The sequence below is a fragment of the Gymnoscopelus braueri genome (assembly GCF_963280865.1).
Source record: "Gymnoscopelus braueri genome assembly, chromosome: 13".
Taxonomy (NCBI): Eukaryota; Metazoa; Chordata; class Actinopteri; order Myctophiformes; family Myctophidae; genus Gymnoscopelus; species Gymnoscopelus braueri.
In genome coordinates, this window is record NC_137615.1 from 45,560,334 (window position 1) to 45,588,301 (window position 27,968).

Here is a 27,968-nt window from a genome sequence, read left to right on the forward strand (position 1 = left end):
CTGACTCAATAACGACATTAACACTAGCGTTCCTATTTTGTGAAACATTTATTTTTTGAATAAAAATCCCAGACAAACACGGGAAACAAACACATAAACGAGAGTTAAACTGAAAACACACTTTACTTAAAGAACATCACTTAAAATACACAGCAAAACAAACAATCTCAAGAACTCAGGAAGCAACAGAAAACCTGACACACAAACAATAAAGCAGTATTTTTGTAGATTATAATATAATATCATTTGGACATATTGTGCTAATTTGATAATTTACACATTTAGATACAATGCCATCTGTTGTTTGGTTTATAAATAGGACTGTAAGATACATTTAATCTTTCATCTTTTCAGGGTCATTACTGAAATGTTTTGGAGCAACCTCTGCACCAGCAGGATCATCCACCTCATCAGCTGACAAGATTGCTACTACTGATGGATCATCCTCTGATTCATCAGAGGCATCGACTCCTTCCTCTGATGTGACTACAGCTTGTTCAATACTTTTCTGGTGTTAACTTTATTTTGAAAGACTTTTACTTTTATTTTGACAAGGAGGACTTTGAGAACTTTCTTTTTATATGATGGTCAAGCTGACTAGGTATAGTTTTACAGTAGCCTATAGCTATTGTTGTGTGCAATAGTGTAGTGCAATAGTGTAGTCTTAAGTTAATTGTGAATAGTTTGCACGTGATTAAATATGTCGATTATTTATCAGTTTGAACGTTTCAATGATTAATTGTTCAAGTACATTATTTATATCCTTTCTAAATAAAGCAAGAGATTTGTTGTTAATTCACTTGAAGTTGTCCATCTCTATGTGTGTATGTGCATGCGTTTAGTTTGGTGGTTGCCCTGGGAGTGTTTGGGGGGCCACCAAAAAAAATCTTGCTTAGGGCCACCAGAATCCTAGGGCCATCCCTGATAATCATCAGAATCATAATCATTATTATAATCATCATCATCATCAAAATCATCATCATCATAATCATCATAATCATCATAATCATCATCATCATCATCAACATCATCATCATCGTCGTCGTCATCATCATCAACTACTTCATTCACAGTTACACTGACCTTTACTGGTAACATCTTCAGAGGGAGAGTATCAGCAGTGTTAATGTATGGAAAGAGTGTGTCAGTGAAAGTGTGTGTGAAGGTGTGTATGTGTGTGTCAGTATCAGGATCAGAGAATGACAGCTTTCCTTCTTTCCAGTCCAGCTGGACTCTGATTTTCTGGAGGTTATGCTTCACTGGGAGAACAGTGATTGGTCCTGATGAGCCGGCTAAGTATGTACCTTTATATAAACCTATTCTCCAGCATTGACCCCCTCTCTTTCCCTTCCTCTGAAAAGACTCTGCTAACACACCTACTGCCCAGTATGTACTGTTTCCAACCTCGACATCCCAGCTGTGAGTCCCTGAATTAAAGCCCTCAGTACCCAAGACACGGTGAAAGTGGTCAAACCTCTCTGGGTTGGCAGGAAGCTGCTGCATGTCTCCACATCTCACACTGGTCAGATCATCAGACAGGATGAGATCTGGATGGGCAGTGTTGGGGTCCAGAATGACAGGAGTGTAGGAGACGATGTCCTTCATCTTGTCCCAAACTCTGATGGTCAGGTTGTCCAGGTGTTTGGCCTCGTCTATCAGTGCTCCTGAGACCGGCTGTGGGTCCTGCAGTGTGAGCTGGACTCTTTGCATTGTGGTCTTGTAGTTTTGCAGGAATGAGATGTGTTCAGCTCTCAGTTCCTCCTCTATGGCCTTGATTTTATGTAAAAGGGTTGATATGTCTCTGATCAGACCCTCAATCTTCTCCTTCATCATCTGACTTTTCTGCTGCTCTTCCTCCCTTAGTGCTTTGATCCTGGCCTCCTCTTCCCCTTGTAGAAACTGATGAAGCTTCTTGAACAGTTTCTTAATCTTTCTCTCTGTGCGTTTGGTCTGGACCTTAATGTGTTCTGTTGTTTGATAATAATTTGTTTTAATTTTACAAAATAACTTCAGTTTCTCCTGTAAAGGCTTCAGTGATTTCTGGATATCCTCCTTGTGATCCAGTGCAACTTCATCAATGGGTCTGAAACTGTGGTTGGTGTGTTTTTTAGAAACCCGACACACAACACACACTGACTGTTGACATTCCAGACAGAAGAGTTTGAGTTTCTCAGCATGCAGACTGCAGAGAACCTCAGACCCTGTTGAAGCTCTCTGTAGTCTTTTCTGTATGAAGGCCTCACACAGTTTCTTCAGAGACAGGTTACAGGGTGGATCCATTGAATTAATTGTCTTACAAACAGGACATTCCTTTATTACCTTCTCTCTCCACCATTTCTGCAGACAGGCTTTACAGATGCTGTGGCTACATGACAGGATAACAGGATTTTTAAAGATGTCACAACACACAGGACAGGTTAAATCCTCATCTGAGAAAGACAACTTGGAAGCCATTCTGTCTCTAAATAAAGCAACAAACACTCTGCTCAATACAGGAAATCAGCCATTGAGTGGTGGTAACACTTCTAGAATGTTCCCTGAAGTTTACTTTCACTTTGAATCCTGAGTCTTGTTCAAATAAAGTCCATTCAGCTGACTGAGTCAGCAGCAGGTTCCAGTGGTCTGGGTCATCCGTCACTGGAAGTTGTGAGTTTGATTTGAATGTGAATCTTATCGTCTGTCTCTCTGTGTGTTTCGTCAGTGAGGAGTGTAAGTTTCTGTTTCCTGCTTTCTGTCAGCTGAGTCTGGTAAGGGGTGGAGCTTTGACACTCCACAGGCTTGTTGCAAAGTTGTGCGTGCACACACACACACACACACACACACACACACACACACACACACACACACACACACACACACACACACACACACACACACACACACACACACACACACACACAGGGAAGGAAACTATGGAAGATTTTATTGGACTTTATTATCTGCAGAGATTTTCGTTGGTCACTTGTACTGTATTTTAGGCCAACCGTGCAAATATTCTCCATTGGTCACTTGTGTGCAAAATACAACTTGCACATATTTTAAGTGCTTCACTTGTGTGCAAATTGCATTAGGGACATGTGGTCACTTGAAAGAATGGGCACTTATGGGTGGAGAAGAGTGGACACTAGGGAAATCTGGGCACCAGGAAGACTGGGCACCGGGAAAACTGGTATTAATAATCATTGTTAATAAAGTATTCAATCTCACAGGCAGTGCACCTAGTGCCCAGTCTTCCCAAGAATACAGTCTTCCCAATTACAGTTCACATCATAAATGAGTAAAAGTTTAAAATGTCCACTTAATTTGTCCACTTTATTATTGATTGACAGTTACTGTACACATGAACTGGTGACCTACCAAAGTCTGTGACTGTCTGATTGTGTTATTTAATCAGTATATATTATTTTGTAAATGGTAACCAATACATTTATTTCATTAGTATAATGCTTGTACATGTATTTTAACTCTATTAAAACTTTTATCTCATGACAAGCTCAATGAATTGTCCCTTAGTCAAGTAGGTTAAAGAAAATGAAACAAGTCATTGATAGTTTCTGGGAAACAATATTCTTTAGGATTATGTGGATCATATGCTATCTTTATAATCATTCTCCAACAGACAGCTGATAACAGCGTTGGATAGTGAGGAAGTGAAAGTATAAGTAGGCTGTAGTTTGTTTGCGTCACACTATTCCTTGCCAACACACACAGCAGATAACAGGGTAGTACACCGTTGCCGTCACACATAAACCTTGTATCTCCACATTTCAACTTTTTATGTATTTTCATGAAGAAATGCCCAACTTCATCATACAAGGGTGTCGCACAAAAGTACTGACAATAGCAGATCTACAAGCATTGTGACGCGTTGTGAGCTTGTAAATCGTCAATTTCCACTATTTTAAAAGGTTTCAAAGAAAATAAAATTTAAAAGGAACGGTTTTGGACATACAAGGTTTCCACCCGACAGCAACAATATGATAAGGGTCCCACACACGTCAATGTGTGGAGCATGGTTTAAGGACCCTAACCAGTCGAAACATGTTGGCATTTTTATAGAAACAAATTTATTTTATTTTTACTTCCTCTCCTCCACATTATTTGAGTGCTCGGATCTCCTCTTCCTTTTTAAGTCTACATTCCCGCTGATCCTAGAAGCACCTTCAATACTCTTTTAAGACATTTTCTCTCCTGTGAGCACCCGGTTGGCCTCTTTGTTGTTTCTCTGATTATCTGATCATATTTGATATTTTTGGAAAATTAAGCACTGCCAAGTTGTTGCACAAATAATATACTTCTACCTTTTTCTGCACCGTAAGTGTTTTTTTCCCCCCTTCCCGATCGGGAACACCAATTATTTCTACACATTAAACACTAAATGAAATACAAAGCGGCATATGACATACAAGCAATACAATGTGAAAATATTCTGAGACTATTTCTGAAAAAATCTGGTCTCACACTATGTTCCTCATCAGCATATTTATTACAGTACTGTACCTTCAACGGTGGAGTTGGATGATTTATCTACATTCTCTATGTTTTGAACAGGTTTGGATGACATTTAGTGGAAAGTTTTGTGTATAGGAAAAAGTCACTAACTTTTGATGGTGATTAGATGTGGTGTGGCGGTGGTATGGCCAATCACAACTATGCACATCATTTCCGAAGAGATACATGTAACAACACAAAAGTTGAACAACTTTCAACCTGGTGTCCCTAATTCCCTATAATGTCTTTACAGACTAAAACCTTCAAAAAAGATCTATAACATCTTTAGAAAATATCTGATCTACAGTACAATTACTGGACTTAAAAGCGGAACTATGTAACTTTTTTTTAAATTAATAAAATGTAATGTTGATAATACAATATATAACATTGGGGTGGTTGTATTTCGGCTCTTCTATTGAGACATTTAGATCGTGTCAAAGGTCATGTCTCACCTAGACACAGGATCTGACTCAAAATTGACCTGAAGGTCAGATTCAATTTACCCAGTGAGCAAGCAGGCAGGCTCTATTAGCTCAATGGTAAAAAAATAAATAAAAAAAAATCAGCACTTTCACAGGATACAGGGTTAAAATACGGGTTAGAAGAGGAACGTTACATAATGCGGCTTTAAGTGGTTAAGAGAGGTTTGTCATGAAGAAACAAAGAACACAGATTGGCAGTCGATCTGCCTGCATGGCCACTTCTGGTGTTCTTGGATGTCAATGGTCTGGGCTAGGAGCATCTAGCTTTAACTTTTTGCAACAAAAAATCATTATGGTCTGTGACTGTAGTGTCTGAGTGTATTATTTAATCACTATATATTATAACACACACACACACACACACACACACACACACACACACACACACACACACGCGTGTGTGTGTGTGTGTGTGTGTGTGTGTGTGTGTGTGTGTGTGTGTGTGTGTGTGTGTGTGTGTGTGTGTGTGTGTGTGTGCGTGCGTGCGTGCGTGCGTGCGTGCGTGCGTGCGTGCGTGCGTGCGTGCGTGCGTGCGTGCGTGCATGCGTGCGTGCGTGTGTGTGTGTGTGTGTTTGTGTGTGTGTGTGTGTGTGTGTGTGTGTGTGTGTGTGTGTGTGTGTGTGTGTGCTCAGTGCTGATAGACCATGCGTTCACTTCATACACACATTGTTGTTAAACCTTACATATATTTATTCATATTGTATAGCGAAATACATGTATATTCATTAATATTCACTTTACATGTATTGATAGACTGTATATATATCCACTCATTCAGAGATCCAGTGCACATATCTATAGCCAGCAGCTTAGTATTTTACCTTTTTAATTGGTTTCCTATTTATCTTGGTTTGGTTGTTGACTCTTCCTCTGACCTGGCTCTACCTCCCCCATGTTTCATTCTCACTGCTGTTGCCGACACCTGAATGTCCCTCCCTGGGCCAATAATGTATTTTTCTCATAGTGAAACTGGCTTGTCCGTACAAAGTCCACTTTTATAGAAACATCTATTAACCACTACCCTCCGACCTGTACTTGGACTATCCCTCTTTTTTCCCTCTAAAAATAGCTTGAGCTTGTAGTTTGTTGGCATAATGCCCCCCCTCCCCCCTATGGATGCTGGGGTTCATGTTGCTAATTACACGTGGTATAAAGTTTAAGTACTTCTCATAGTGAAACTAGATAACGATTGTTTCAACTGACAAAGTCCACTATTGTAGAAACATCTATTAATTTACAAATGGTATAGCATGTGTAAGTGCTTCTCATAGTGAAACTAGATAACGAGTGTTCTCCCATTTAAAAGGCAGACAGATGCTGTTGGATCTGCACAACTCTGTCTCTGCTAGCATTGCCAGTTTGGGTTCAGCTTCCTGCTTTAAGAAGATCATCAACTAAAAACAGAAATGGGTGAGATTTATTTGATTTATTTTCATTTGAATATTGGTGCACTTCTAAAACAAACAAAATCCACAGCAGTGGATAAGTTTTTGTCGAGCGTATGCGAACACAATTGGCCTGTGTTTGGGGGAGGGAAGCCGGGCGGGAGGTGATATTTGTCACTGCACGTACTCCTACAGGCTGGGGCGGAGCCTGTCAGCAGGGAGCCCTATGGTAGGTGAGCCAGTAGGATACATCAGCAGTGACGCAGAAATGTATGTGGGGAGGAATTCATTGGCATAATGACTAAATTGGGAAGGGAAAAACATGTAAAGAGCATAAAAAAAATAAAAAAAGAAATAATAATAATAATAATAATAATAATAATAATAATAATAATAAGGGTAATAATAATAATAATAATAAATACAAATAAAGAAACAATATGAAAAAAAATATGGACATCCACCAAATATAACACGTATTACTTGAATGTAATAATATTATTGAACTGGATATTTCTAGGTTTGGGGAGCATTGACACTACTGGGGCATCCTGGCAAACAGCTCAGCAGGACAATTTGGGCTGCTCAGGTAAGTTCTATGAGAAAAAGTCATCAATACAGTATATAAATCATCTTAAAGCAGTGTTTCGCAAACGTTTTCATTTCAAGGACCTCCAACTCTGAGAGTTAGATTTGCAAGAGTCCATTCAGAGCCCAATTCAGGAACCCTGAAGGTCCCTGGACCCCATTTTGAGAACCACCGTATTAAAGACACTTTCTTCTCTTTTCAATCACTCTCAAAGGTGTTCAGGCATCACATACCATGGCTCAGACTGATCTGGGTCGAATGAAGAACTATAGGTCCATCATCTCCAGTGTGGGACAAAGGCAGGGTGTTGATCCAGCGATCATTGCCGGCATCATCTCAAGAGAATCCAGGGCTGGGAATACAATTGCACACACTGGAGGCTGGGGCGACAATCATAATGCCTTTGGACTGATGCAGGTAATGACCATATCGTTGCTGTTGGGCTGAAACCTTGTATCTCCATATTTCTTACCTTTCATGTGTTTTTTCCCCGTAAATTAATGCCCTACTCCGTCATTCTATAGCGTCACACAAAAGTAGCAAAAATAGCAGATCTACAAGCTCACAACGCGTCATGATCTTGTAGATCTTTTGCTATTTATTTATTTATTTATTTTATGTGAAAGTAGTTCAGTGTATCTGTGGGTTTTATAAATAATACAATAATTATTGAACCAATGAAAAGTATCAACACGACCTTGTGACTAAATAAAAATTTGATCCATTGGAACAAGGGCTCTTTTTTCTATTTCCTAAAAAACTGTTTTGGACATATGAGGTCAACAGCGACACTATTCAAGTTTTATTAGCTCACGACTTCTAAGGAAAACTTTGTTTAATAACACAATGAATGTATTTGTATTTCTGTAGGTTGATAAAAGATGGCACACTCCAGCAGGCTCATGGAACAGCGCGGAACACATTGGCCAAGGCACTGAGATCTTGGTCCAAATGATTGGACGGATGCAGAACAAGTTTCCTGGGTGGAGCAGGGATCAGCAGCTCAAAGGTTAGTTTGTTTTTAATATAAGCTTTAATGAATGACCAAAGGCCCCATTTTGTTTCAGTTTTATGTCCTGAGCACAGCCAATGTTCTCATATGGCACTGCAGTGGTGGACAATAACAAATACATTTAATTGAGTACTTTATGTAAGTAAATTATTTGAGTATCAACATTTCAAAGACACATGTTGTACTTTTGACTCCACTACATTTCCAGGAAGGGAACAAGTGCATAATAGATTAATAGCCAGGATAATTTATACTTTGACTCAAGTACTGGGGTTGCAGTGCTTTGTCGACCACTGACTCTGACTGTACTATTAATCTGTTTCTGTAGGAGCGCTAGCAGCCTACAATATGGGCGAAGGGAGTGTTCACTCCTATGAACAAGTGGATGCCAACACCACAGGTCAAGACTACTCCAATGATGTGGTGGCCAGAGCTCAGTGGTACAAACGACAAGGTTTTTAGAACATCAACCTGGAAGAGGTGGCGAATAGTCCTCTATGTCCCGATGATGTAATAAGCCTGTCAATATGGACTTACATGAAATAATTTCTATAGTTAATAAAGTCATGTAAGATTTAAACATTTTAGACTTAGGTAAAGCGCATTCATGAAGGTCTGTACACATTTTAATTGTTTTCTGTTTATTAGAAGGGACTTGCATTTCAAATTGCACCATGCATGCATGCAATGATTCACTCACACTTGTCATGTTGCATCATGGTCACACGCCTCTCTAACCACATTAAAACCTATAATAGTAAAAACACATTTTAATTGTACACTTTACTCTATAGTTATAGTAATTCATCAAGCCTCCTATAGACGTCTGGTTTGTCCATGTAATTATGATGTTCATGTCAAATAAAATTAAATCAAACAATGAAGAAAATGTCTCAAATGTATTCATGTAAAATATGTGCTGATGTGACTCATTAGACTTGCGCTCTCGGTTTATTCATTTCCGAAGTTCAATTGACATTGCAAACTGCATCATTTAAATGGTAGCTCTGAGATCTCTTTTTTAACCAGTTATTTTAAAGTAATATTGCTATATAAGCATAGTGGAGAGAAAGGAACCACAGCATATAGGAGAGCTACAGTATAATCAAATACTGTGATGGTATGTGCACCAACTGCTTGATAGCACACAACTGCAGAATTTAGACTTCAGCATTGAAACAGAATTATGTTGTGCAGCTTACGATTTGTGATTCAGTACTTTCAAAATGAGGGAACATACTATACATCCATTTGTGTATTCGTTGGCAATAGATCAATTAATATATTCACTGGTGATAGCCTGTACATTTCATTTTAATTGTATATTGATAGACTGTACATGGTGGCGCTATAACATGCCGTTTCGCGTTTTTACCTATAACTGCACCGATCTGTGTGAAACTTTGCACGCACACTCCCTAGAGGCCAAGGAAAAACCTTTGCCCTGCATTTTTCACATCTGCCTTTTAGAGCGCTACCAGGAGGCCGATTTGTGCAAAACACATTTTTGGATATTACTCATTATCCAAAACAGGAAATATTCCAAAAATCACGCAAATCAGTACACAGTATCTCTATAGTCATGTGATCAACACAGATCTGTCCGATTTTTCATATTCCATCCTAATTGGCTAACATTGGCTTCCAAATTTTGCAGGAGAGGTCCGTTTTGAACAAAATGCCTCAAATCATGACCACAGCGTGCAATTTCCGTGAAATTTTGCACGCACATTCCCACAAGGCCGAGGAAGAAATGCCACCCTTTTCACATTGGCCTGTTATAGCGCCACCAGCAGGTCTAATTTAGCAAAACACATTGTTGGACCAAAATAACTCAAATCATGAATGTAGTGTCCGATTGCCGTGAAAGGCCTAAGAAGAAATGGCCCCCTTTTCACATTGGCCTATTACAGTGCCACCAGGAGGCCACAATAACCTACCTGACCTGGCGGAGACCTGTGCTCCGAGGAGCACTTATTCTAGTATTAATTGTTTTAATAGAAGTGGAGTAGGTCTATGTATCAATTGTTTGAAATAAGGTGTAATTTATCTACTTATGTAATAAAATAACTTTGATCTTAGACAGTAAATGACCATCAGACTAACAAAAAATGAAATGCCCCTCATACCCTTGAACATTATCTGATCATACAGTATTTGGAAAAATGAAGTACTGCCAAGTTGTTGCACAAATAATAGAAATAATGTACTGTACTCCTACTTGCTCTGAACCTTGAGTGTTTTTTTCCCCTTCCCAAGCTGGAACATCAATCATGTCTACACATTAAATGGCATATGACATACAAGCAATATGACAATATTATGATAAGGCCATTGAAATCTATTTTCACACAGCATATTCACTATTTCTGAATTGTGGCCTCACACTATGTTCCTAATCAGCATATTTATTACCTCCACCTTTGTTACCTTTGTTAGCCTATTTGTTAGCAGTGTTGGCGGTGGTATGGCCAATCACAACTATGCATATAATTTCCGAAGAGATACATGTAACAACACAAAACTTGAACCAGTTTCAACCTGGTGTCCCTAATTTGGGCAGGTCATTATACAAAAACCTTAAAAAGAACCTTAAGAAAATATCTGATCTACAGTCGGTGCCTATTGACTTTGTCGTTTGTCATGTTGACATCACACTCCTCATTTGCCTCACTCACTCGTGCAGTAAATGTAGTTCCAAATACTACCACGAGGTGGCGCTTTGGAGTCACTTTTATTTTGTTAGACAGACAGACAGACAGACAGACAGACAGACAGACAGACAGACAGACAGACTTTTGTTTTGACAGACAGACAGACAGACAGACAGACAGACAGACAGACAGACAGACAGACAGACAGACAGATGAGATCTGAGTCCTGACCTGGGAGTCATAAAAAAATAGCAGATCTACAAGCTCACATTGCCTGGCGTGTGTGTGTGATTATAATTATAATTATAATTAATATAATATACTATTATATACTACTATACACGTCGTGTAGACCTACTTGTAGATTGGCTTTTTTTTTTTTCTTGCATCATTTGCTGTGTAGTATTTATCTTACTTGTTTCTACTATTTTTGAATTTATATCGTTAAATCAATGTTAATGTAACTCTGAGAGTGTACAAATGTTGTACACTCTCAGAGTTACACCCCTGGGGGTCCCCGGACCCCACTTTGAGAACCAATGGTCTCTCTCTCTCTCTCTCTCTCTCTCTCTCTCTCTCTCTCTCTCTCTCTCTCTCTCTCTCTCTCTCTCTCTTTCTCTCTCGTTCTTCGACAACTGTTAATAAAGTATGCAATCAAATACACTGTGTGTGTGTGTGTGTGTGTGTGTGTGTGTGTGTGTGTGTGTGTGTGTGTGTGTGTGTGTGTGTGTGTGTGTGTGTGTGTTAACCGCAGTGTTAACCGCAGTTTAGGTTGGATTTGGGTCAATCAAATATAATTATTAATTAATATCGGATAAACCGCGGGTGAAATATTGCAGTAAATAATTTAATGACATCTAATATATCTATCCATAAAATAGCTAAATCTCTGCGTGCTTGTGTCTGTAGAGTGTGTACAGCAGCCTCTGTGCGATGCGATCACAAAAGCAGTGCGCTCAAAGAAAGGCTATTTTCACTACTTTGGCTACTCTAAACTCGGCGCTTGAGCGTGGATGGTTCGACCACCTGGGCAGTGCTCTCTCCCTTCGGCTTGAACGTGGATGGTCCTGGCTGGCAATTGAAATAAAAGTTTCAATTGCCCAATGTGTTTGGTTTATATTGGTCTGTAAACCCAGCTTGTCCCTGTGCAACATTAGCAGCCTCTCATGTTGTAGCCGACCACAGAAAGTTGCCTTTGTTTTCAAGTGGGGCTCATTTGCATTCGGCCGAATTGTTAATGAGTGCATTAAAAACCAGTTTAGCCGTCAAACCGGTTCTGGCCCGGTCAACGTTAGACTCCACCAAACGCCACTGGTCCTGACACACACACACACACACACACACACGCACGCACGCACGCACAGAGTATTGATTGAATACTTTATTAACAGTTGTCGAAGAACGAGAGAGAGAGAACGAGAGACCGCTTCTAGTAGACCATGATCATTATATATAATTTTAAATTTAAGCATATGCCAAGATAACTATATATATAAGAATCATTATAATTATAATATACTATATACTATATATATACAGCCCTTCCGCCAAAAAGCTGAGGAAGAGGCAAAGATATGTGTGTGTGTGTGTGTGTGTGTGTGTGTGTGTGTGTGTGTGTGTGTGTGTGTGTGTGTGTGTGTGTGTGTGTGTGTGTGTGTGTGTGTGTGTGTGTGTGTGTGTGTGTGTGTGTGGGGGTAGGGACTTGGCTTATTTGGAAGTTCATGACTGGAAGAGTTCATGGACATTCCCAACCCCCCACTCACATGCAGTCGGGCAGGCCATTGTATTTTACTCTGTCTGTCTGGCTGTCTGTCTGTCTGTAGTGTGAGAACTGAAGGGTCAAGAGTCAAACTGACACACATTTACGTTGGGAAAACTTAAACATTATTTTTATAAGGACTTTTTACTAATGGTGTTCGAAACGAATATACAAATAAAACATCAAAGTTTGATTTATTAGAATTTTGAAAAAAGGTTCAGTTGTCCCAACTTCAATATGTTTTAATTTTGACTTAATTAGTTGTACTTGAATTTTAACTTAATTATAAAGAAAATACAAAACACTGCCAATATTTTAAGGCAGTGTTTAATTTATCCCTGTTCAGTATGCATTGGAGTTGACATAATGACTCAAAGGACGCAAATTATTAATGTAAAAAAAAATGGACCATGTTCAGCTTCAACAATCCCTGCTACATGGCTGGGTATTTCATATTTAGAGAGATTTACCAATAGAGAAATTGTATGTCTCCTCGGAACCGAAACCAGTGAAAGGAGCCGATCTACAAGCTCAGAAACACGTTGCTATCTGAAAAGTTTTGAGATTGTAGATCGGCTATTTTCAGAATGAAGTATATCATACATTGAAAAAACATACTCTCAATTAAGCATTTCATGTTATCATTTGCAAATGAATTCATTGATAGTCATGTTGTTTGCATTGCGCTTCAAACGAAGTCTGCCTGAAGTGAGCCTTGAACTGGCAACCTTCAGGTTGCGAGGCACACGTTTAAGCGAGAAGCTATTGGACCGATAGATCTGAAATGGTGAATAAGCAAGTCAAAGAGATGATACAGAAAGAAGACCATGCAATAAACATGAGCATTTTAAACCGTCACTAACCCTAGAGAGAGAGAGAGAGAGAGAGAGAGAGAGAGAGAGAGAGATGGATAATATTTAACAGCACCATGGGTTGAACGAGACATCAGCGCAAAATGAAAATGCGACGTTTATTAAACGTGCTGTCACAGATGATCCAATCATCTTGTAAAAAATTTAAGCATATGCCAAGATAACTGAGAATATATAGCTGATGATGAGCTAAATATATTTGTTTAATGTCGAAGTTTTTATTTTTAAACTTTATGATGAAAGCCGCACAGAGCTTTGTGCCTCGTCATGTATTGTTTCTATATTATAACAATGTGCTCATAAAACTAAACTAAACTTGACAGCAATATGGAAAATCTTATAAATATATTTCATAGAATAACCGGTTAATAGAAATAACGAAATAACGGTTAAAAGGGGCAGATAGGAGCGTTGACGCCCGTTACTTTATTTTATTTATTTATTAATGCAGGAGCGCGAGGTAATAAATGTCACATGTGTACTGTATGCAACAGACATGATATCTCTCTGTCTTTCTAGGAAGTTAAGAGTTAAATATATATTTTAATTATTTAATATAGCAACATTAGGCTATTTCAAAATGCTTAATTATTTTATTCATCAGTGCCACTGAAACACCACCACAGAAATAAACAAACAAACAATTTGTCAATTCAAATGAGCTATGGCATGAGAAAAAATACGTTTACATTTTCCAAAGCAAGTGTCAAAACATAATACAAAAGTGTAAAGTAAAGTAGGCCTATGAGAGGATACAGTAACTGTAGGCAGCTCTAGGCAGTGTGGACGGACAGACAGGCAGTAGACCGCTGCTGCCCCTAGTGGCACAGAGTGGAAATAAGTGGAAATAACACATGTCCTGCGTGACACGCATGAGATGCCAGAAAAAAAACGACAAAGTCAATAGGCAATGACTGTACAATTAAGCTCACAAAGTGATGCATTGAGAGCTTTAAATATGATTACCAATATGATTCGCCGATCTATGTCATGGTTATTGTGGAAACTGCCGGCGGGCCAAGGAACTCAGTTAACACCAACATACAGTACATTTATGAACATGACAACATCCAGTAAAGGTTATAGGCTGTGTGTCACACGTTACACATGAACTAGGGTTATACCACCCGTCCCATATAAACGGAATCGTCCCGCAATTGGAAACTGTAAGATGTGTCCCGTATTGAACTGATAAGGGACACACTTTGTTCCGTATTTTAAGGTCGGGGAATAAATATGAATGACTGGGCGACTGGGCGAGACATATGGTTCCCTCTCGTTGCTGTGTGACTGTGAGCTGTGTGACTGTGAACTCATAGACTTCATAGATTTCTATGCATTTCAGGGGTTTGGGGGGGGCTGGCTTTGCCGCGCGGCCGAAAGAAGTGTCCCTTATTTCAATTTCTGAAAGGTGGCAACCCTAACGTGAACGCACAAGCGCAAAACAGATGTTCAGCCCCTCGTCAAGCTGCTGGTGTTTAAAAAAACTTGGCTAACCCGTTATAAACAATTAAAAACATGTATTGCACTCAGGAAAAAAGGTCTTGGGGAGAGCTTTGATGTGTATGAAGACAGAGACCTGTGTTGATACAAATGTGTTTATGTCAATTTATGTATTTATTGCCATGCTCAAGAAAAACCCAAAGCGGGTGTGGCCCAGCAACCACAGGACATGTTACGGTTCACATCATAAATGAGTAAAAGTTTTAAATGTCCACTTCATTTGTCCACTTTATTATTAATTGCTAGTTACACATGAACTGGTGACCTACCAAAGTCTGTGACTATAGTGTCTGAGTGTATTATTTAATCACAACAAAATAATTTTGTATATGGTAACCAATATACACATATCATGCTCACGAAGATCCAAGGCGGGTGTGGCCCAGCAACCACAGGGCACGTTACATTTCATATCATAACCTGAGTAAAGTTTAATTTACGCACGCACGCACACAGCTAGAGCTGCCACTCTTCACTCTTCAAAAAAAGTGTTTGTTTGTGTGTGTGTGTGTGTGTGTGTGTGTGTGTGTGTGTGTGTGTGTGTATGTGTGTGTGTGTGTGTATGTGTGTGTGTGTGTGTGTGTGTGTGTGTGTGTGTGTGTGTGTGTGTGTGTGTGTGTGTGCTCAGTGCTGATAGACCATGCGTTCACTTCATATACACATTGTTGTTAAACCTTACATATATTTATTCATATTGTATAGCGAAATAAATGTATATTCATTAATATTCACTTTACATGTATTGATAGACTGTACTACATTTATCCACCCATTCAGAGATCCAGTGCACATATCAATAGCCAGCAGCTCAGTGTTTTACCTTTTTAATTTGTTTCCTATTGATCTTGATTTGGTTGTTGACTCTTCCTCTTACCTGGCTCTACTTCTCCCATGTTTCATTCTCACTGCTGTTGCTGACACCTGAATGTCCCTCCCTGGGTCAATAATGTATTTTTCTCATAGTGAAACTAGATAACGCTTGTCCATACAAAGTCCACTTGTGTGGAAACATCTATTAAACACTTGAACCCTCCGACCTGTACTATTTTTTCCCCTCTAAAAATAGCTTGTAGCTTGAGCTTGTAGCTTGTTGGTAAATGCCCCAATATTTGGTCATCATTTGGCAGTTTTGCTGCGCTGGGCACGCACCAACTGACAGTTGGCTAAGTTCCTGTCTGCTTGTCTTGAGTTGCAAGATAGTAACTATCTTGCAACGGTTGCTGTCAACCACAAGAATACATACGTCCTGCACGTGTAAGTGCTTCTCATAGTGAAACTAGATAACGAGTGTTCTCCCATTTAAAAGGCAGACAGATGCTGCTGGATCTGCACAACTCTGTCTCTGCTACAGTAGCATTGCCAGTTTGGGTTCAGCTTCCTGCTTTAAGAAGATCATCAACCGAAAACAGAAATGGGTGAGATTTATTGTCTCTGTTTTCTAGTTTGATTTATTTTCATTTGAATGCTGTGGTGCTGTCGGGCAAAAAACTCATAACTCCATATATAAACGTTTTAATGTTTTTTCCCCCTTGTTTTCCCGTAAATTAATAATCCTACTAGATTGTCACACAAAAGTAGCAAGAATAGCCGTTCTACAAGCCTACAACATGGTACGATTTCACGTTGCGAGCTTGTAGATTGGACTTTTTGAATATGTTTTCATGAAAGTTTAAGTGGTTAACTGTGTCTAGTTTTATAAGTATTGAACCAATGAAAAGTATCAACAAGAGCTTATGACTAAATATAATAACTACATTTGTTCCATTGGAACATATATGTTACCAATGGATGGCTCCTGAAAAAGAAAACTCCCATCTTGTAGACAAAGCTTCAGAATCTCACAGAATCACATGATCACTACGATGCTGAAACAATAATTACATAAATAATAAACAAACAAGTGTGTGAGTTAAAGACATCCAAGACACTTCTAAAACAAACAAAATAAAGAATTAATGGGCGGTTGGGTGGCACAGTGGTAAAGTACCTGCACCACAGAGTCTGGGGGTTAGAATCCACAGCAGTGGATGTTATGTTTTTGTTGAGCGTATGCGAACACAATTGGCCTGTGTTTGGGGGAGGGAAGCCGGGTGGGGAGGTGATATTTGTCACTGCACATCAGTGGTGGAAAAAGTACTCAAATGTTTTACTTAGGTAAAAGTATCAATACTGCAATGTAGAAATACTCTGTTACAAGTAAGTATGTAATCAAAAAGTACTTGAGTAAAAGTGCAAAAGTATTGGCATCAAAATATACTTAAAGTACCAAAAGTAAAAGTACTCATTATGCAGAATATTCCCGTTTCACAAGTTATCATATCTCTAAAATGTATTAAAATCTTTTGAAAATAGCAGATCTACAAGCTCACAACACGTCGCATCGCGTTGTGCTGTGGGCTTGTAGATCAGCCATTTTCAAATAGCCAAAGTTTAAATAGGGCTGAAGTGGTTATGTATGTTTTGTAATAATAATCAAAATCTACAAAGTAACTAGTAACTAGGGGTTACGTAGGTAACCCCAGTTTTCTTAGTTTCGTAGTAAGAAACTTACTTATGGGATATCATCGCTCTCTTGCGATGCACAGAGCACAACACAGTAAACTCCCGGAACAGTCTTCGATTGGATAGGGTTCTGTGACGCAAACCGGAACCGGTTGGGTTATAAAACCCCCAGCGTCACTAGGTCCGTCCTCTGATACCCTTCACTCTGCACGCTAGTTGAAGCGCACAGAAGGAGTTTACAGTAAGTTTCTTACTACGAAACTAAGAAAACTGGGGTTACCTACGTAACCCCTAGCTATTCTTTCGTTTCTTGTAAGAAACTTACTTATGGGACACATAGACCCCCCTGGGGAGTCCCAGGAGCAACCTTACCCAACCCGTACGCCCCAAGGTCAAAAGTCATGCCACCCGGCAAGACCCCGACCCCCAGACGCATGACCCCTTGGGTCAAAAGGAAGGGAAACAAGACAGGGGCCAGCCAGGCAAGCCAGGGATCTCCCAGAGAGAGCTAGGCCCCTGTCCCACCCTGACATCCCTGGACATGGCCCAGCCGGACCCAGGGAAGCAGATGGAGACCACCAGCCAGGAGAAGGGAGGCCAGCCAAGCACATGCCAACCTCTCCGGACCACAGTCCCACCTTACCCAAACCGTGAAAGACACCTCAGGCGCCATCATGGTTGAGCCAGGGTCACAGAGGCCAAGCCTCTGGCAAGGTTCCACAACGGACGGCCAGCAGCAGTAAACGTGCCCTCAAGGGACACGTACTACCGTCTTGACCGCCACCGGCCCTCCACCAGCCCTTCACGGGCCAGACCCACAGGTCCAAGACCCTGGGGGACCAGTGAAACACCTCAACCCCGCCTTGCCTCAGAAGATCTCTGAAAAGCGGGAGAGGCCAGGGTTCAGTGTAGAGGAGAGGAGCAAAACTCCAACCTCCACACTCCCCCTGCTGGAGCCACCAGCAGGACCGTCCTACCCTGGACCCTGACCCGCTCCGAAACGGAAAGGATCAGGTCCAAGGGCAGGAAAGCATACAGCAGAACGTCCGGCCAGACGTGTGCCAACGCGTCCACCCCCATGGAGGGATCCCTGTGATTCAAGGAAAAGAATCGTGGACACTTCGCATTCCCTCCGGACGCAAACAGATCAATCTGAGCCCGTCCGAACCGGATCCCGATCAGGTCAGCCACCCTCGGGTGGAGAGACCACTCCCCGTACCGGAATACGCCTCTGGACAGTAGATCCGCTCCGCTGTTGAGGAGACCCGGCACATGGGAGGCGCGTAACGAGGCCAGGTGCAACATGCTCCAAAGCGTCAGTTTGCGCGCTAATATGTCCAACACAAGGGGGCCCAGACCCCCTCGCCTGTTGACATAGGACATAGTCATGGTGTTATCCGTTCTGACCAGAACATGACACCCCACAATGCGGTCCTCGAACCGTCCGAGGGCGAGGAAGACCGCCAACAGCTCCAGGTAGTCGATGGGGTATTCCTTCTGAGAAGAAATCCACACCCCCCTGGCTGAGTAGCCTTTGTGGACACGCATGGGAGGCACGTAACGAGGCCAGGTGCAACATGCGCCATAGCATGGGAGGCGCGTAACGAGGCCAGGCGCAACATGCCCCATGGCGTCAGTTTGCGTGCTAATCTGTCCAACACAAGGGAGCCCAGACCCCCTTGCTTGTTGACATAGCACTGCAGCGTCGTCACGCACTAGGGAGACGCGTAAAGAGCGTACACATGCCAGGGAGCCGGCTATCCTGTCCTGGGACAGGCTCGCCACTTAGCACCGTGTATTCGTACACCTTGCCCTTGGAGCCCAAGCGCAGGAACTACCGGTGTGAGGGGTAGATTGGGACGTGAAAGTAGGCATCCTTGAGATCTATATTCGTCAACCAATGTACCTGTCGTATCGAGCGTAACAACGGAGCCGTTGTCAGCATTCGAAATTTTGAAGACCTTCAGAATTCTATTTAAACCTTATTAGGTTCAGAATAGGTCTTACGCCCCCTCCTTTCTTTTTCACCAGGAAATATTCCGAATAGAAGCCCTTAACCGGTCTGATCCGGGGATAATTCACTGATTGCACCCTTGCTCAGTAGTGACAAAACTTCCTCTCTTAGCGTTTAAGCGGCTTGGCTTGACGTTTGAGAGAAAATAACCTCGTCTGTCAGAGGAGGTGTGCTGGAAAACTGCGACCTATACCCCTTTTTGGACCGTAAGTACTCAGGGGTTTGGATTTGCAAATTTTTTCATTGCTCCAGGCCACGAGCTAGAGGGTTCGTGGGGTTGGAGGGGGCTACTGACGTCACCCGCTCCAAAGAGCGCTGGCCCGTTACCAAGGTAACTCGTGACGCTCCTGGTCCGATCGCTCTGATCATCGGGGAAGCGTCTATGAGGGGCAGTAGCGGGGCAACAGCCGCGTCCGTGCATTTCACGAAAAACCCGAGGGCTCAGTGATATGCCGAACGGGAGCACCGTGTATCCGTATATTTTGTCTCCAAGCCAAAACATAGGAACCTCCGGTGCGCGGGGTAGATTCGGACGTAAAAATAGGCATCTTTGAGATCTATACTCGTCCACCAATCTCACGCCCCCCCCCTTCTTTTCCACCAGAAAATATTCCGAATAGAAAACCAACGGCTCTGATTCGGGGATAATTTCTCTGATAGCACCCTTGCTCAGCAGAGACACAACTTCTTCTCGTAGCGTTACTATCGTTTATAGCACCCAGGGATTTGGTTTGCAAGCTTTCCATTGCGTCATGCAACGAGCCAGAGGGTTCGTGGGGTTGGAGGGGGTCAATGACGTCATCAGCTCCGAAGAGCGCTGCCTCGTTACCAAGGTAACCGGTGAAACTGCGGCCCGACTGACGTAGCCAGTGGGAGGGAGACCACGGGGGGCAGCAGCGGTAGCCTCCGTCCGTGCAACGGACATGAAGAGCTCACCGCTTCGGAGGACGTGCCTGTTTCCATGGAAACGGGAGGCGTCGTCACTCCGGTCGACTCGTCCCGCCGGGGAGGGAGGGGTGCCAGGCCTTGGCACCCCAGGATGGGGGCCCCGATGATCACTCTTACGTCCTCCATGGGCCGCTCCAGACTTGCCTCTGGAGAACGCCCGCTTCAGGATGGCTGCTACGGTTTCGGGGGGCTCCGTCGCCTTGCTAGGAGCCGCTGCCGTCGCCGCTGGAGCCGCAGGAGGATCCAGGCTGATCATCGTCACCTCCTGGCCGACCTGGTAGGAGGTGAGCTCGTCCTCCTCTCCCCCTTCGTCCAAGACGTCGTCTCCCTCGAAGCCATCGCCGTCCGAGTCGATGTCGTCCAGCGGTGAACCGCCCCAGGCGGGGAGGGACACGGAGGGAGAGAGGAGCACCGACCGGTGAAGAGTTTGGCGCCCCCCGGGCCGCCTCGCGCCGGACCTTCCTCACAGCACCGCTGGAAAGTGGGGCAGCATGCAGCGGTGGGCCCATGCCTGGGCCTGCGCTCACTACCGACGCCATGAAGGCCATGGCTAGGCCAGCGTCGGGGTGAGCGCCGATGCTAGCCGAGGCCGCTAGCCCCTTGGCCTGGTCAAGGCGGGCTCCAGCTGGTGCGCGGTGAAGTCGTCACAGGGCCTGCATGCGTCCTCATCCCCTGGCTGGTCAGGGCGATCCTGGCGTGGTGCGGCCCCAGACACGAGAAGCAGAGCCGTTCACGTCGTCCGCTGCGACGAGCAGACTGCAGCCTTCCAGGCCGCAGACACGTGGCGCCTCCATCTTCTCCTCTTGTTTCCCACGAGACGAACGAAGGCTAGTTAACACTAGCCTAGCTCAGCACTAGCCTAGCTTAGCTGTTAGCAGCGGCTCCTTGCCTGGGTAACTGCGTTTCTTAGCTTTAGCTTATTCTCGTGGCAGAAAAACTGAGAGGATAGGAAAGAAAATTCAAGTAACGTGGGAGCGTTAATCTAACAAACGATAAACTTAGTTAACGAAAACGCCCGTAGAGCGACACTGGGTGCCCTCACGATGGGTTTTGTTGGGATTTGTCGAGTTTATCGAGGTTTGCTAGTTGTGTTGTCTTCAGGACTCGTGCGCTTCGCTGCTGCAGAGTGAAGGAAGAGGACGGACCTAGTGACGCTGGGGGTTTTATAACCCAACCGGTTCCGGTTTGCGTCACAGAACCCTATCCAATCGAAGACTGTTCCGGGAGTTTACTGTGTTGTGCTCTGTGCATCGCAAGAGAGCGATGATATCCCACAAGTAAGTTTCTTACAAGAAACGAAAGAATAACTTAAGTTTTCAAATAATTGTATTGGAGTAAAAGTATAATATTTGCCTCTGAGATGTAGTGGAGTAGAAATAAAAATACTCCAGTACCTAAACATTTTACATAAATATAATAAGGGTAATAATAATAATAATGATAATAATAATAATAATAATAATAATAATAATAATAATAATAATAATAATAATAATAATAATAATAATAATAATAATAATAAATACAAGTAAAGAAACAATATAAAACAAAATAAATCTGGACATCCACCAAATATAACAGTTATTACTTTAATTTAATGATATGATTGAACTGGATATTTCTAGGTTTTGGAGACATCACGAGAATTACAACTACTGGGGCATCACAGGTCACAGCTAACCAGGACAGGTTGAGAAAAGGTAAGTTCTAAGAGAAATAGTCATACATATATACACTATGTTAATCATCTTAAAGCAGTGTTTCTCAAATGCTTTAATTTCAAGGACCTCCGTAACTCTGAGAGTTACAAGAGTCCATTAAGAGCCCCCTCCAGGAACCCTGAGGGTCCTGGACCCCATTTTGAGAACCACCAACTTAAAGACACTTTCTTCTCTTTTCAATCACTCTCAAAGGTGTTGAGGCATCACGTACCATGGCTCAGACTGATCTGGGTCGAATGGCCGAGTATAAGTCCATCATCAAAAGTGTGGGACGAAAGAAGGGTGTTGATCCAGCGATCATTGCCGGCATCATCTCAAGAGAATCCAGGGCTGGCTCCCCGAATGTAATTAAACCTCCTGAATACTTGGGCTACGATGGTTTTGGCTTTGGACTGATGCAGGTAATGACTATATATCATTGCTGTTGGGCAGAAACCTTGTATCTCCATATGTCTTACCTTTCATGTGTTTTCCCCCGTAAATGAATGCCCTACTTCGTCATTCTACAGCAGGGGTGGGCAATTATTTTTTCCATGGGGCCACATGAACAACATCAAATATTTTGGAGGGCCGGGCCAAAAGGCTGAACTCAATTCTGCATAATACTAATTGTATTTCTTCATAAAAAGCAGTAAATAGCATTGTTTTGACAAGCTGGTAAGAGTATGTTTTATCAGTGGTGTAAAGTAACTAAGTACATGTACTCAAGTACTGTACTTAAGTACAATTTTGAGGTATTTTACTTTACTTGAGTATTTCCAATTTTCAGTACTTTTACTTCTACTCCACTACATCTCAGAATCAATTATTGTACTTTTACTCCACTACACTTATTAGACAACTTTAGTTACTAGTTACTTTGTAGATTTAGATTATTATTAAAAAAAACATACAACCACTTCAGACCTATATATATATATATATATATATATATATATATATAAACTTTGGCTATTTGAAAATAGCAGATCTACAAGCTCACAACACATTGCAGGTGAGCTTGTAGATCTGCTATTTTCAAAGGATTTTATACACATAACTTGTGAAATGGGCATTGTGCATAATAAGTACTTTTATAGTTAAGCAATGAAAAAGTGAGGTTGAGTTACAACAAATGTCATTTATTCAATCAAATTTCCCAAAACAATATTAGGTAGGCTTTTTTTTTAACCATCTGTGACTCATATTAGTGAACATTTTCAGTCACATTCACTACAAAACACATTGAGTTTCATATACTGTTGGAAAGTTGCAGATTCTTAGAATTCTTAAGACATCACAATATTCAATATTGTCTTTGTGCTCCAAACATTAACCAAGAAAGATACATCATATTTTTAAGTTCTTTTTTCTTGTTCAGTGAGATAAATCTAGTCTCTGCTGGGCTTTAACAAGTGCATCAAAGTCAGGTTGAATGTCTGAGGTGGTGATGCGAAGCACAGCTGACAGATGATCATCAGTGAGAGAGGATCTGTACCTGGATTTATTAAACTTCATCATTGAAAATGTTTGTTCACAAATGTAGGTAGAGCCAAAGAGAACCAACATCTTCTGAGCATGTCTCCTCATGTTTGGAAAGTTCTCCTCTTTGAGAGAAGAGTAGAAAGCCAGCAGAGATACTGACTTAAAGTGCTCTGCTAGTACTGCATCAGACTGCAGGTCAATGAGTTCAAGCTGAACATGGGTGCATTATCCACGCTGGAGGTGAAGGGAGAGGAAATTATGTGCATTTCTTCCTCGATTGTTCTGAGATCTTCAAATCGCCTTGAAAACTCACCATGCAATGCTTTTAACATGGATGAGTACCTGCGGAGATGATTAGCTGATGGTGTGACTTCTTTCAGGGTTTGCATGTGAGTGAGAGTCTTGCTCTCCAGTTGGCTTGAAAGAAACAGCATCTTTCTCATGAAAGCCTTCACCAGGCTGTACATTTCATGAACAAAAAGTCCCTTGCCTTGCAGTTTGGTGTTCAATTCATTCATCAGTGCAGTCACATCAACAGCAAATGCAAAATCTGCCATCCATTCCTCATCTTTGCCCAGGCTGAGCCACCTGACTGCTGTGTGGTAGCCAATGTCACGATGCTCAGTCTCATGCTCCTCCAAAAGCGCGACAAACTGTCTATGATTCAACCCCCGTGACCTGATGAAATTTACCATTTTAGTAACAACATCAATAACATGGTTAAGTTTTAGCACTGACTTGCACAACACATGTTGGTGGATAATACAATGCAAAAAAAAACATTTCTGATCTGCATTCATTTCTGTCACTTTATCTTGCATACGTTTCAAAAGTCCGACATTTTTCCCTGTGAGACTTGGGCAACCGTCAGATGTGACACCTGCCAGTCTGTCCCATTTCAGACCCAGCGTGTCCATGCACACATTTACCTCTGTGAAGAGATCACTCCCTGTCATTGTCCCTTTCATCGAATGCATTGCTGCCAGCTCCTCCGTAATCTTGAAGTCCGACGTTATCCCACGGACAAATACGAGTAACTGGGCAGTGTCGCGGACATCAGTGCTCTCGTCCAAAGCCAAGGAGAAAAAGTCAAAACTTCCCACTTCACGTTGCAGCGTAGACTCCAGATTCCCTGCTATATCCTCAATCCTTCTCGTCACCGTTCGCCTGGACAGCGGGACTTGTTCAAACGCTTCTTTTTTTTCAGGGCATATTAGTGCTGCAGACTCCACCAAGCACTCTTTGACAAACTCCCCCTCTGCAAATGGCTTACTGTTTTTAGCGATTTTGTGGGATATCACGAAGCTGGTCTTGGTTGCTGCATCCCTGGCAGCATGATGCTTGGTGAAGAGGCCTTGCTGCTTTTGCAGACCAGTTAGCAAAGCTTCCGATGTCTTTGCCCTTTCAGCATCAGTCAAGTTTTTGTATTTCTCCGCGTGTTTAGGTTTGGTCTCGTAATGGCGACTCAAATTGTAGTCCTTAAACACGGCGATATGCTCCCCGCAAATTAAACATACGGCTTTACCTTCGACTTCAGTAAATAAATACTTAGCAGTCCAGTTTTTGTTGAACACCCTGCATTCGCCATCTACCTTTCTTTTTTTACCACGAGCGGACATTTTTGCCCCCGTAAGGCCGTCTTGTGACCCGGCCTTGATCAGTAAACAACACACGTTTCCCCCGCTGTGTGCAGTCAGTCACCTGGCCACTGCTGGGGGTGTGTGTGTGTGTGTGTGTGTGTGTGTGTGTGTGTGTGTGTGTGTGTGTGTGTGTGTGTGTGTGTGTGTGTGTGAGCGCGTGCGCGCGCGCGTGCGCGCGCGTGCGTGTGTGTGCGTGTGATAACGATCCAATCATGCGCATGTCTTGAAACTTCAAAATAAAAGCAATGCAGCTTTAGTCCATGCATGAGGTAAAATGAGAAAATATGTTTATTTTGACATTTCCAAATAACCTTACACAGGCCGTTCAGAGTCAACCAAAGGGCCGTATACGGCCCGCGGGCCGCCAGTTGCCCAGGTCTGTTCTACAGTGTCACACAAAAGTAGCAAAAATAGCCCATCTATAAGCTCACAACGCGTCGTGAGCTTGTAGATCTGCTACATTGCTGTTTATTTATTTTAAGTGAAAGTGGCTCAGTGTATCTGTGGGTTTTATAAATAATATAATAAATATTGGACCAATGAAAAGTATCAGCCTAAATAAGAAACACGTTGAATCCATTGGAACAAGGGCTCTTTTGTCTATTTCCTGTAAAATAACAGTTTTGAACATATGAGGTCACCACCCGACAGCGACAATATTCAAGTTTTATTAGCTCTTAGTCTTCTTAGGAAAACTTTGTTTAATAACACAATGAATTTCATTGTAATTGTATCTCTGTAGGTTGATAAAAGATACCACACTGTAATAAAACCATGGAACAGCAAGGGTCACATTGAACAAGGCACTCAGATCTTGGTCGATAAGTTTAAACTGATGCAGAACAAGTTTGATGATGATGACTGGACCGATGAAATGTATCTCCAAGGTTAGTTTTTATTCATTCATTTTTAATCTGAGCTTTAATGAATGACCAAATGCTCCATTTTGTTTCAGTTTCTGTTTTATGTCCAGAGCACAGCCAATGTTCTCATATGGCACTGCAGTGGTGGACTGTAACAAAATGAATACATTTAATTGAGTACTTTACTTAAGTGAATTCTTTGAGTATCTGTACTTTACTTGAGTCATTGTGTTTTGGGATACTTATGCCTTTCACTCCACTACATAATAATAATAATAATGATAATAATAATATTAATAATAATATCTGAATAAAGGCATCTATCTATCTATCTATCTATCTATCTATCTATCTATCTATCTATCTATCTATCTATCTATCTATCTATCTACAGTATCTATATATATATATATATATATATATATATATATATATATATATATATATATATATATATATATATATATATATATATACAGTTCAAAGACACATGTTGTACTTTTGACTCCACTACATTTCCAGGAAGGGAAAAAAGTGCATAATGAATTAACCATTTAAGCCCAATTTCGTCAGGAGAATCTATACTTTGACTCAAGTACTGGGGTTGCAGTACCTTGTCGACCACTGACTCTGACTGTACTATTAATCTGTTTCTGTAGGAGCACTAGCAGCCTACAATATGGGGGAAGACAATGTTCACTCCTATGAACAAGTGGATGCCATTACCACAGGTCAAGACTACTCCAGTGACGTGGTGGCCAGAGCTCAGTATTACAAGGGACAAGGTTATTATATATAACATCAACCTGGAAGAGGTGGCGAATAGTCGTCTATGTCCCAATGATATAATAGGCCTGTCAATATAGACTTACTGATTAAACAAGAAATAATGTCTATAGTTAATGAAGTCATGTAAGATTTAAACCTTTTAGACAGGTAAAGCGTATTTATTAAGGTCTGTACATATTTAAATTGTTTTCCGTTTATTAGAAGGGACTTGTATTTCAAATTGCACCATGCATGCATGCATGCATGCATGCATGCAATGATTCTCTCACACCTGTCATATTGCATCATGATCACAAGCCTCTCTAACCACATTAAAACATATAATAGTAAAACACATTTTAATTGTACACTTTACTCTATAGTTATAGTAATTCATCAAGCCTCCTGTTGACGTCTGGTTTGTCCATGTAATTATGATGTTCATGTCAAATAAACTGAAATCAAACAATGAAAAACATTTCTCAGATGTATTCATGTCAAATATCTGCTGATGTGAAATCATTTAACATAAATAAACAGATGTATTGGACTCATTAGACTTGCTCTCTTGGGTTATTCATTTCCAAAGTACAATTGACATTGCAAACTGCCTTCATTTAAATGGTAGCTCTGAGATCTCTTTTTTTATCCAATTATTTTTTAAAGTAATATTGCTATATGCATAGTGGAGAGAAAGGAAGGAGGGGCTATAGAAGATGAATGACATGTACCACAGCCTATAGGAGAGCTAGAACAAATACTCTGATGGTATGTGCACCAACTGCTTGATAGCACACAGGAGCAGAATTTAAACTTTTAAACAGCTTTGAAACAGACTCTCAAAATGAGGGAACATACATTTACATCCATTCATGTATTGATTGGCAATATATTTGTTCATATATTCACTGGTGATAGCCTGTACATTTCATTTAAAATATACATTGATAGACTGTACATGTTAAACCATGTCAGAATGTAAGGTTGAGTAGAACCGTTGCTCCTTCCCTTGGAAAGGAGCCAGCTTAGGTGGTTCGGGCATCTAGTACGGATGCCTCGCGAGCGTCTCCCTATACTAGGGAGGTCCTCGCTGCACTTCCCACTGGGAGGAGACCCCATGGCAGACCAAGGACCAGATGGGGCGATTATATCTCCACACTGGCCAGGGAATGCCTCGGGATCCCCCAGGAGGAAGTTGCTAACGTTGCTTAGTTAGTCTCTTTACTCCTATATGTAGCTCTAAGCGCAAATTCAATAAAGAAGATCTTGAGTTGTCATTCACAGCTAAGCGTGTGCAC

General features: G+C 41.6%; 3 protein-coding genes across 3 annotated transcripts; 2 read left to right on the forward strand and 1 right to left on the reverse strand.

Annotated features, from left to right (window-relative positions):
- Positions 1–204: 204 nt before the first annotated feature.
- LOC308098508 (E3 ubiquitin-protein ligase TRIM39-like) lies at positions 205–2,685 on the reverse strand. Its single transcript, XM_080446896.1, has one exon. It carries the CDS (start codon positions 2,452–2,454, stop codon positions 910–912), a length of 1,545 nt encoding a protein of 514 aa, XP_080303022.1. The 5' UTR covers positions 2,455–2,685; the 3' UTR covers positions 205–909.
- Positions 2,686–6,898: 4,213 nt separating this feature from the next.
- LOC308098510 (lysozyme g-like) lies at positions 6,899–8,760 on the forward strand. Its single transcript, XM_080446898.1, has 4 exons — positions 6,899–6,950; positions 7,165–7,367; positions 7,821–7,959; positions 8,291–8,760. The coding sequence occupies exons 2-4, from the start codon at positions 7,185–7,187 to the stop codon at positions 8,422–8,424; spliced, it is 456 nt and encodes a 151-aa protein (XP_080303024.1). The 5' UTR covers positions 6,899–6,950; positions 7,165–7,184; the 3' UTR covers positions 8,425–8,760.
- A 7,301-nt stretch (positions 8,761–16,061) lies between these two features.
- On the forward strand, positions 16,062–27,090 carry LOC308098509 (lysozyme g-like). The gene is made up of 5 exons (XM_080446897.1): positions 16,062–16,165; positions 21,840–21,914; positions 22,128–22,336; positions 25,782–25,926; positions 26,562–27,090. Exons 1-5 carry the CDS (start codon positions 16,162–16,164, stop codon positions 26,699–26,701), a joined length of 573 nt encoding a protein of 190 aa, XP_080303023.1. The 5' UTR covers positions 16,062–16,161; the 3' UTR covers positions 26,702–27,090.
- The last annotated feature ends 878 nt before the right edge of the window (positions 27,091–27,968 follow it).

Bases quoted from the DNA above. Each gene is read 5' to 3' on its own strand.
- LOC308098508 (XM_080446896.1), bottom strand. From the start codon at position 2,454: ATGGCTTCCAAGTTGTCTTTCTCAGATGAGGATTTAACCTGTCCTGTG.
- LOC308098510 (XM_080446898.1), top strand. From the start codon at position 7,185: ATGGCTCAGACTGATCTGGGTCGAATGAAGAACTATAGGTCCATCATC. The intron at 7,368-7,820 runs GTAATGACCATA...GTATTTCTGTAG, and splicing joins ATGCCTTTGGACTGATGCAG to GTTGATAAAAGATGGCACAC. The intron at 7,960-8,290 runs GTTAGTTTGTTT...CTGTTTCTGTAG, and splicing joins CAGGGATCAGCAGCTCAAAG to GAGCGCTAGCAGCCTACAAT.
- LOC308098509 (XM_080446897.1), top strand. The intron at 21,915-22,127 runs GTAAGTTCTAAG...TCACTCTCAAAG, and splicing joins CCAGGACAGGTTGAGAAAAG to GTGTTGAGGCATCACGTACC. The intron at 22,337-25,781 runs GTAATGACTATA...GTATCTCTGTAG, and splicing joins TTGGCTTTGGACTGATGCAG to GTTGATAAAAGATACCACAC.